This window comes from Dipodomys spectabilis, unplaced genomic scaffold (assembly GCF_019054845.1).
Source record: "Dipodomys spectabilis isolate Male_0828 unplaced genomic scaffold, ASM1905484v1 ptg000241l, whole genome shotgun sequence".
In the NCBI taxonomy this organism is placed as follows: Eukaryota; Metazoa; Chordata; class Mammalia; order Rodentia; family Heteromyidae; genus Dipodomys; species Dipodomys spectabilis.
Genome location: NW_024870918.1, coordinates 387,615 through 398,958, shown reverse-complemented (window position 1 = coordinate 398,958; position 11,344 = coordinate 387,615). Strand labels below are relative to the sequence as shown.

At 39.8% G+C, this 11,344-nt stretch overlaps 1 protein-coding gene across 1 annotated transcript; it reads right to left on the bottom strand.

Moving 5' to 3' along the window:
* Positions 1–2,887: 2,887 nt before the first annotated feature.
* LOC122124704 (prorelaxin H2-like) lies at positions 2,888–8,634 on the bottom strand. Its single transcript, XM_042699410.1, has 2 exons — positions 8,421–8,634; positions 2,888–3,237 (listed from the first exon to the last, which is right to left on the bottom strand). Exons 1-2 carry the CDS (start codon positions 8,632–8,634, stop codon positions 2,888–2,890), a joined length of 564 nt encoding a protein of 187 aa, XP_042555344.1.
* Between the last annotated feature and the right edge of the window lie 2,710 nt (positions 8,635–11,344).

Sequence of the window (11,344 nt, the reverse complement as noted above, 5' to 3'; positions counted from 1 at the left end):
TATTTTCTCTCCCTTCTGTCTGTCTCTGGTTTATACTAAGAATGTTTTTCAGTTCAAGGTTGTTTGGGACTTTCCTATTTTAGCCAATCCTAGCTGGAATGCTGCATTCTGTAATTGTGAGACCAAAGCAGGGGTAAATGTTTAAAAGGTCTTTTTAAAAATCACAGTGGCAAGGAAGTCTGCATAAGACCTGCAGCTATGTGTGAACAGATTATTTTGATTTGTCTTTTTTTTTTGTCGGTTGTGGAGCTTGAACTCTGGGCCTGGGTGCTGTCTCTCAGCTCTTCAGCTCAAGGAGAGTACTCTACTGCTTGAGCCACAGTGCCACTTTCAGTTTTCTAGTGGTTTATTGGAGATAAGAGTCTCACAGACTTTTCTGCCCAGGCTGGCTTTAAACCATGATCCTCAGATCTCAGCTTCTTGAGTAGCTAGGATTACAGGCTTGATTTGTCTTATTTTACTACAAATATGGCTTGAATTTTTTTTAAGTAGAAAGGTACCAGTAAGACAATGATAAGATAGAAAAATTGGTTGAAAGAAAGACAGAATTTTTATGACAATATTTTTAGTGGAAATAAGATCTTGTCCTAAAGAGATGCTTCAAAAAATGAAAGTAGCAAAGAATAAGACCAGGAGGCTAACAGTTTGTCACAGAAAAGATTGTTGGTGTAATATTTGTGTTGAGCTACAACTGACAGACTATGGTATATGGAAACAATGAGTATCAAGGTTATTTTTGGTAAGATAAAGGTGTTTTTCCCCCTAAGAGCAAAAGATTATTCAAGAATGGAAATCGGTAGGTAATGGAAAAACCAGACTACAAATATGTCTAGAATGATTGTGGCAGGATTCGTGATGAGATAGAATCAAGAGGAAACCCAATGTTATCTTGGTAAGTTTATGGAAAGCGCTAAGGCCAGAGCAGCAGGAAAGGAAGATGAAGAGATGCATACCAAATGCATAGCACCTTTCTGTGCTGGAAGCACATAAGACCTCAGGAGGTTAGAATTGCCTCTCCTCTGACAGAATGGCCAAGTGAATATATCAGTCTCCTACTTATGGTCAGACCACATGGGCTCTAGTGAATACCAAAGCAAAATGCACATTAATTCATGAAAATGCCCACAAACCTAGAGGACAACAGGCAACTGTAACTAAGGAAGGAGCTAGCACAGTGAAAAATCACAGGAACAAAGAGGGGAAAGGGCAATTGTTGTCTACAGACCTGTTCAGATACGGACTTCATGTGCTACCCTAGCAGCATGTTTTGAATGATAGCACAATTTGTGTGGGTGCATTGTAGACCAGCTGCATTGTAGACCTGCCCACTGGACAGGCCCCATTTTGCTGCTGTTCAGCTAGGACAGCAACCTATGGCTGGGGAAGTCTTAGATGCCAGGGGAAGGCACCTTCACTGTTTGGTTAAGTGACTGTCAGTAAAACTCATGTCTAAAAATGTCAGTTTGCTTCTATATAATACTGCCAATATGGGAAGGTGGCTCAGTGGTAGAGTGCTTGCCTTACATGCCTGAAGCCCTGGGTTCGATTCCTCAGTACCATATAAGCAGAAATACTGCCAGTATCACAAGGTAAACTTTCAGCCACTGTCACAAGATAAACTTCGTTAGCAACCAGGACCACTAGATAAGGCTACCACCTGATTTCTACTGTTCATCTTAGTCTTGGCCATCACCTGTAAGCAGCACCTATTCAATAAAACAGTTGTTTCTGAAGAAGTGAATCACAGCCTTCCTCTCTTCTAAGAATATGTGCCCATACTCCTGGAGATGAAAATACATTATGCAGAGAGTTAGGAAAACTGATAGCTGAGAATGGTAGCCTGGATGGTAACCAAAAAAAAATTGTCTCAACTTCAAGGCCAGACTTGAATTAATGAGACCTTAGCTCAAAAACAAAACGCAAAAGGACTGGAGATGTAGCTCCGATAGCATAGCAATTGCTTAGTGAGTATGAGACTCTGAGCTCAATCTTCTCCCCCCATCACATCTTATCCCACTGACATAAACAGAATTCATGACTTACAGCAGGATGACTCATTAACTAATGACTTACAGCAAGATCATATTGACCCACAGTCCCTAAAGGTCACAGAAAACCCATGTCCCAAATCCATTTAACCACCCATGGCCACATATCCGCTTGCTTACTGTGTGGGAGGTATTAAAAGATGCACAATTCAGCCTTCAGGAATTAATGACACACAAAACAGTTGTTTAGGAATGAGCACATTCATGTCCTAAGACCACAATACAAGATCAAGGTCTTGCTTGAGAATGTACTCTTGCTTCGTTTTTCTTTTCAATGATAAGCTTTGTCCTGCTTAAGTCTCCTCTGTCTCTATCCTTGAATTTTTTATTTTTTTCTCTGAAAAGTCCAAGAACCTTCTGGCCCCTAACGCAATGATCTGGATCTGGTAATAACAACATAAAATTATTTAAGATCTTTCAGCAAAATCCAAGTTTGTGGCTTTCTTCATATATGACCTAAGGGTTAAAATTGATAGGAGGAAGTTTGACCCATTTTTATGTTTTGGTGTTTGACATTATAGTAAGGTGAGCTCTAACATTGTTAAAGTGATAAAATTTTTAATGGTAATTTTAGACAAACAGCATTAACAAGCAATCGTATAGTGAGACTGTTAACAAAATACTTTTTTGCATAAAGGTATTAATAACAGAAACTATGTCAAGGCAAAAAAATTTTCTTTTTCACCAAAGGAAAAATCCAGATTTTTAAAAAATTGATTTCTCATATTCTAATAATTGGCAGGCAGGGGGTGGGGGAGTGGGAGGAAGAAAGAGGTATCAGCAAAATGTCATAAAAATATCTATGAATGTTAGATCCACTGTGTATAATTAGCATTATCTCAGCAAAACTTAGCGATCAATCTTCTTTTACAACCAACTTGGCAACATTTCTCACTCAATAGCATTTCAGATTGTCTCTTTTTTCGGGAGTGATTATCCAAGCCAAAGTATTTTAGTTCTGAAAGACTTTTGTCTTCTGCTTCACTTTGTATGTTATGGATAATTCTCTTAAATTCTTCAAAGCTGAGATGTGAATCCTTTAATGCGGGTACATATTGTTGCTGTAGCTCTAATAATACTGGTGGACTCTCCGTAAGAGTTGCTTTTGGCTCCTGTGGCAAATTTGGCATGAATTCCAACATCAGATTTAAGAGATCAGTATCTTTCTTGGTGTAGGATGGCATAGGTTCTGTCAAGTTAAAACAAATGTGAAGAGAGGAAGAAAAAAACATTCAAGTCAAGAAGCATCAGAGGAACTACAAGTGTTTGTAAAGACATAAAAGAAAGCATTATCTTCCTATAACTGGACAGAGTCAACTCGTGTTTTAAGATCTAAGTAGTTTGATTACTTATAACTTGAAGTACTCCACTACTGGGATCTTACTAAAGTTCTCTTTTCTTCCACGTAACCTCTGCCATCTGTCTTCATTAACCTATCACTACTTTATCAAAGCAATGGTTCACTCTTTGCCATTTTACTGAAGTTGCTGGTCACTGAAAGCACTCATTTTTTTAAACCTGAGTAATTGTCTTCATTGGTAATAAGGTTCCAAGTTATGATAGCAATTTTTAAAGATGAATTTTTTTATATTATTGAAAGTTTTCAACTATTCCACAGAGGCAAATTACTGCCTTGAGGATACAGTTTAAAAGGCAGAACTTTCAACAGTTCAGCTCAAACTGACAGGGGATTAAGTCTCGGATATTCCTTCAACACTTATATCACCATCTTTCTCTCTCAGAATATTTCCTCTGTCAACATTATCATATAGAGAGAAATAGGTGGAAAGAATGCTAATAAAACATCATAGTCTCCCATATGAGCTTAGTACCTTCTGTGATATCTTTGTACATGTTAGTATATCTTCTATTGCAGTGGACAAGCTAAGTGCTATGTTGGTCAAACTGTAAAGTAAAAACCTGGGTTGAGAACCTGATCCAACCTGCTGACATCTTCCTTCTTTTTACACTCAATTGGTTGAGCATCTATTGAATTTTTCTATGTCCCTGGCACTGCCATTTAAGGTATTTAAATTAAAAAAAATGTTTTTTGCATTCAAAAAATTCTTCAGTTTTATGAGTCTTTCCCTAACACCATATGCTTTACAATTATACAATCTAAGAGTTTTAGCACACAAAGAAATTGGAAACCCTGATAAAGTTTCAATTATAGCAGAAGCCTGGATCTATTCTCATTCTTCTTCACAGAGAGCAAAACTGCTCTGCTTTTATTAATGTGGCATTATTCCAAAAATAGTGGAAACAAAAAAGCCAAAAGATGTAAGTGTGGAGAGTTGATGCCTGGTTGGCCACTGAAGTCTACCATTCAGAGAAAACTGAAACCCTCATTTGGGCAGGGGTAGTCGGGCCGATCTACTTTGTGTGAGTCCTGTAGCAAATGTCTCCATTGTTCTTTTGACCAGTGACAATTTTCAGCCATTGTAGTTTGGCAGGGGAAAAATAATAATACTGTATCATTTTGTCTTTTCTTCTGATGCTTCCCGTCATTTAAATTATTAACTGGCCATGACAGATGAAATTTCATATATGCCAGAAGTTTTGACTTCACACCCCCTCAGTAAGATATCCTATGTTGAATTCCTTTTATTCATTGGAAATGTCTATTTGCGTTATTGATTGGGACTTTATTGAATGGGGCTTATTGCATGTCAAGGAAATTTGATAACTTTCTATATTCTTAAAGAAAGAGCCAAGACTCCAAGATAATATTCTAGTCTATCAGATTTCATGCAAACATACACCTCCCCTTTTTGGTCCTGGGAGTTGAACTCAAGGCTTTGAGCATACTGGGTAAGTGTTCTACCACTTGTGTCCCAGTCTGAAACACAAACCTATTAATTGCTGTACTTTTTCTTGGTCAAATCTCACATCAAGGAAACTTCTTCTAGACAAAAATACATCTCATTTTTTTTTAAAGGATAGGGTGGAATTTGGGTACCCATTATGGGGTAAAATGGTTAGCTAATAACTTTATAATTAAAAACAAATAAAATCCATCAACAGTAGAAGTAGAAAAACTCATATGGACCATACATTCAGTAATTCCTACCTAGTGTATCCATACCTAATAACTTTCTATTAATCCCTACCTACAGGCAGTATTTTTAATGGCTACTTCTAGTTAAATGTTGTACTGGGTAGCAATATAGAGAATTATTTTAGAAGACTTTAAAATCACAACAAATCTCTTCTAAGAAAATAGAACTTCCATCATATATAATGAATGTACCAGCAAAATATTTCCGGCAACAATTTGAAATGATCTAAATACCTAACAGAAAATGTCTTGTTTTGTTTTTGTTGATTTGTTTTGTTTTGTTTGGTCAGTCATGGGGCTTGAACTCTGGGCCTGGGTGCTGTCCCTGAGCTCTTCAGCTCAAGGCAAGCACTCTACCACTTAAGCCACAGTGCCACTTCCAGTTTTCTGGTGGTTAACTGGAGATAAGAATCTCACAGACTTTCCTGCCTGGGCGGGCTTTGAACCGTGATCCTCAGATCTCAGCTTCCTGAGTAGATAGGATTACAGGCGTGAGCAACCAGTGACTGGCCCAACAGAGAATGTGTAAAATACACAGTTGTGTGCTGTTCAAAGGTAGAGAGATGTTCTCAGGAAAGTATTGTTAGTTGATTTTGCTGCAGACAAGCTAGTGTATATTTCTGGAGACCTTGGTGGTGCAGGTCAACCCCTGGTACAGGTCAAGCACTTGAAATGGCCTGTTGATGGTAAGGGGAGGTGTGGTAAACAAGAATGTCTGAGGCCACTGCCAGCATTACTCAGCATACTGGTTTACAGTAAAACATTTTAACAAGTAGAAGTACATGCTAAGATAACAATGAAGAACTGGCAGCATGGCTTGAGTAGATAGAGTGCCCAAAGCCCTGAATTAAGTCCACATTACAGCAAGAAAAAATAACCCCAATAAATTAAACAGTAAAATAAAATGAGAGTAAATACAGAAACTTGTAATAGTCATTATCTAGTATTATGTATGGCACAAAATTGTATGTGTTATATTTTTGTGGGGTATGTGTGTGTGTGTGTGTGTGTGTGTGTGTGTGTGTGTGTGTGCTGGTACTGGGGCTTGATCCTAGGGCCTTGCTCTCCTGCTTGGCTTTTTCCACTCAAAGCTAGTGCCACTTGAGTCTCACTTCCATTTCCAGTATGTGCTATACTTTTCTAGATATGACTGACGGCACAGTGGGTTTATTTCATAGTTTATTTCTGCAAACAGCAAACACCAAGGTTATTGTACTTGGCTGTGACTTGACTACAGCACTAATACGACTACATGATAGGAAGCTTTAAGTTCCAATACAGCCTCCTGAAATACCATTAGAAAAGTGGTCCATTGTTGATCTAAACATCACTAAGTGGCAGGGTCATATACGGCAGATTTAGTGCATGCACCCTATGCACACATTTGAATAGTCATTTTTGAGAATAAAGTTGTGAGAAATTGCTCAAAATAAAATGTAAAGTGAAAATGCAAGGCAGATATATATCTCCATGTATTAACATTTTCCCATGTTATTTAATATATTTTCATTTTCTTGTGTACAAGTGCTTTCTATTTTTCTTACTGTGCTATATATATTAATATATATTTAATATGAGCACTAATACTAACATTCAGAAAAGTAAAAATAAAAAAGCAAATGCAATAAAAATCTAGTGTTTCCAAGCTTGAATTCTGAAATTCCTAGATTGCTGTATTCTATTAATGTTATACAGGAGTTATATAAAACCTAGGATTAAATAAATCTCTGACAAATAATGTAGAAAATTAAATAACTTTACAATTGCACTTTAAATCCCACAAAAGAATGGGAAACGTATTTACTGTATACAATGATTTTGCATGTGGATCAGTTGTGTCCAGCATGTTCATAGAGCTTATAAATCTTAGTTGTGGTTTAGCATGGATTACATATATGATAAATGTAAAGAATTTAATTATTTGTAATCGAGTTTGCTTTTTCTGAATTTAACAAAACATCACATTAATAAGACTAGCCAGTAATTCTAACTTCCCAATGTTACTTATTTAGCTTGCAGTTTAGCCTTTAAAATGCCTTAATAACTAACGAAAGTATTTTCCAATAAAACATTCCACATCTGTCTAAGCTGTACTCAATTCAGAAGTGTTTCAAAAGTAGGCGCATTCAGCTTTTACAGCTTAGAAGTTTGTATCAGTAAGGTCATCAACCATGGATGATCTCAGTGAAAATGCTCCTTCTCTCTAATAATCTTTTTTTTGGGGGGGGGGGGTCCGGTCGTGGGGCCTGAACTCTGGGCCTGGGCGCTGTCCCTCAGCTCTTCAGCTCAAGGCTAGCGCTCTACCACTTGAGCTACAGCACCACTTCCGGCTTTTTTCTTATGTGGTGCTGAGGAATCGAACCCAGGGCCTCAGACATGCAAGGCAAGCGCTCTACCACTGAGCCACCTTCCCAGCCCCTCTCTGATAATCTTTGACCTTTGTCTTTAGTTATCCAGTCACTTTTTCTCTTCCATGCCCCTCTCTCAGCTGAACTTCAATAGCCAATTAAGAAATGGGAGGTTAAGGTTTTTCCCATGATATTAGAGTATTAATTAATTAATTAATGATTGGTAGTGAGGCTTGAACTCAGGGCCTGGGCTCTGTCCTTGAGCTCTTTCGCGCAAGGCTAGTGGCTACTACTACTATTAGCTACCACTTCGAGCTTAGCTCCACTTCCGGTTTTTGAGTGGTTAATTGGAGATAAGAATCTCGCAGGGACTTTTTCCTGCCCCAGCTGGCTTTGAACTGCGATCCTCAGGCCTCTGCCTCTTCAGTAGTTCGGATTCCTGGTGTAAGCCTGGTGATACTTCATTTTTTAAAAATACCTCCATGACATAAGTCACAGCCCAGTTTTTTGTTTGTTCGTTCGTCTTTGACAAAGAAAAGTGGCAAAATGTACAATCCTGTCTTTCGTTTTAGGGCCTGGTCTGGGAGGGCCACAGAAAGGCTCGATCACCAGGTCCCCGCCTCACTTCCTGCAACATCGGGGTCGGTCTCGGGGCCTAGTGACTACCATACCTACTACCTGGCCGGCCCAGCTTTTCGTCTGGATGTAGATTTGGGTTGTATCCCCTTTCCGATGGCCGAGCTAGCAGCCTAAGACCTGTGGCAAGATTCACAGTGAGACTCAACCCAAGTCAGAAAGGAAAGGTTCAACCTTCGTAAGAGCCAACTGCGGCTCGACGCTGCTAGCCAATGAGCGCTCGAGTTGGTCTGTGCCCCCTGCGGCGAGAGAGCTTTCCTATTGGTCAGGAGTCAGAAGCCAACCAATGGGAAGTGCGGGAAGGCCAGAGGTATAGAGGGAGGCTCTCACCTGCAAAGGGCCCTGACTCCAGATGGGGCTCCTCTTGGCTCAAAGACATTCTTCGAAGCGAGGTCCTCCCACAAGTGTCGATCACTGTGCGGGCAAATTCCCGGCCGCACACCTTAATAACTTCCTCCAGCCACAGGTCCCGCATCCAGGCTCTGGAAGGTTGGCTCAGCAGCAACCCCAGTCCCAGTAGGTAGAACAAAAACAAGCGTGACATCTTGAGATGGGTCTCTACTGCTCCGGGTTTTCCAGCCTTTTGGGACTGGCCCTGCTCTGGCCTCCCAGCCTGGGTCTGCTTGTCCACCCGGGCTTCGGGTTGCTTTTTCTACCAGTCCAACCTGGCTTTTAGATCCATGGGGCAGAAGGCTGATGTCAACAAGGGTTCCAGCTCCACCCTCTTCCCACCCACTCCCGGGATATTTTCTTCCTCAGCCCTTGTTCACCTTACCCATCTTCCTCTCATTACTACACCCGCTTGTCCTTGGCCTTTTTACAGTTGTTTTATTCTTCTCTTACCCTCAAACCATTTGTATACTGATTCTCTGTGTGTCGGGCTTCTCCTTTATGACACAGCAAGTCATGGGGATAATATGAAATTACCTCAACAAAAATAAAGTTAGGATCATCTACCTTTCTACAATAGAAAAGTCGTCCTGCATGGACATTTGCCACATAACCTTCCAACTGAAACAAGATTGCGCTTAGTTTAAACCGCATGGTGTGCTGTGGCTCAGCCACAAATGTACAGAGGCATATATCTGAGATGGATAAATGAGTAAGTTATTGACAAGCTGAGAGTTGTAAACTGAATTCTGGTTATTAAAAAATCAAATTCCTAGAAAAAAAAAAACACAGTAATGTCTAGAACATACTTCTTCCCTGGACTTTCCTTCCACTGTGCTGGTAGACAACTTGATTATGAAAATTTTATTCAGACAGTTACCTGAATATTTTAACTTGAGATTATATTCTACATTTGAAGAGGGAGAGAAGGAAGGAAGGAAGGAGAGAGGGAGGGAGGGGGAGGGAAAGAAGCAATGGGACTCTACAATTCCAGAAAGAATAGTTTGTAGTAGAAAAAAGGTTAATCTTCTTACTGTAGTCATATTTGCTACATTTAGCAAGACATATATATATGGGGGGGGGGTTCTGGTCATGGGGCCTGAACTCTGGGCCTGGGCGCTGTCCCTCATCTCTTCAGCTCAAGGCTAGCGCTCTACCACTTGAGCCACAGGGCCACTTCCGGCTTTTTTCTTTTTGCTTATGTGGTGCTGAGGAATCGAACATCGAACCCAGGGCCTCATGCATGCAAGGCAAGTGCTCTACCACTGAGCCACCTTCCCCAGCAAGACATATATTTTTTTTTAACACTTTTCCAATCTAACTGTAAAAATGACAAATGTCTTAAGTAATATGCTCAATAAAATCTTTCATATGTACTGGAAACTTTTTTTCTGGTCCTGGGGCTTGAATTCAGTGTCTCTGAGCTTCCCTTTGCTCAAGGTTAGCACTCTACCACTTGAGCCATAGCACCACTTGAGGCTTTTTTTTTTTTTTGAGTAGTTTATGGGAGATGAGAGTCTCACAGACTTTCCTACCTGGGCTGGCTTCAAACTATAATCCTAAAATCTCAGCCTCCTGAGTAGCTAGGATTACAGGTATGAGCCACAGCACCTGGCTGAAAAACTGGAAACTTTTTATTGCAAATAGGTTCATCTGTTTCAATACTTCGTGTTCATAATCATCTCCAATGAGATCAGCTAAAAGAACGGCCATGAAATAAGGTAATCGAAATTCTAGATTGCTGCTAAGTTCAGCAGGCCCTGTCAGCAAAAGTCAAATGCTAAACATTGTATATTCCTTCAAAAATATCTCTTGTATGATCCCCAGTTTCTCACTACATCATTGAAAAAACTGCTATTGGAACATCACATATCCCCCACAAGGTGTAGAACCTTGTTTCTACACCTAATATTGGGAAATTCTTTTTTTTTTTTGTCTGTCGTGGGTCTTGAACTCTGGGCCTGAGAACTGTCCCTCAGCTCTTCAGCTCAAGGCTAGCACTACCATTTGAGCCATAGTACCACTTCTGGTTTTCTGGTGGTTTATTGGAGATAAGAGTCTCTCGGACTTTTCCTGCCTGGGCTGGCTTTGAACCTCGATCCTCAGATCTCAACCTCCTGAGTAGCTAGGATGACAGGTGTGAGCCACAGGTGCCTGGCAGTATTGGGAATTCTATAGTAACTAGGTAGCTGTCTCTCATTCCAAACAACAACAAAAAAAACAAGGAAGATAAGCTCCCTTAAATGGAATGCTAGGCACATACAATGACTCCAATTTTGTTGCATAATTGCTACAAATCCTTCTGAAGTCCCACCAAATGAGAAGAGCAGTATTACTGGTCTCTTTGTTCTTGGGAGTTACCATATTTGGCACCACTGTTACAGTACTAAACACGACTGGCTTAACCCAGCCATCAAAGGTCATTTACTATTAATCATCAAGTGGCCATGACACTATTCTCAAAACTGTACAGAGCCTCCCAGACTCTTAACTAATAGCCAAGACTCTAACCTCCTAAGTTCATTAACTCTTCAAGAGAGAATGTGCTGTTTGCCAGGAACTACTTTTTGTGTATTGATCAACAACATAGGAAGATGAAAAACCCCACATTGATGAAAAAATCCCGTATTTTATAATGTCACACATAATTGAACATATCAAGAATCATGGAAACCACAGACTTTTTTTCCCATTTGGCTGGCCCCTAACAAATGAAACTAATAGTTCTCCACATGACTTAAACCCTAATGATCATCATTATTGCATCTCTCTTTTTGTCAAATCATATTTCACTTCCTGGTAAGCCAGTTTCTACTACTTCCTGTATATGTTGGTGATCAAAGTAGCAGTATCAGATGTCAAGT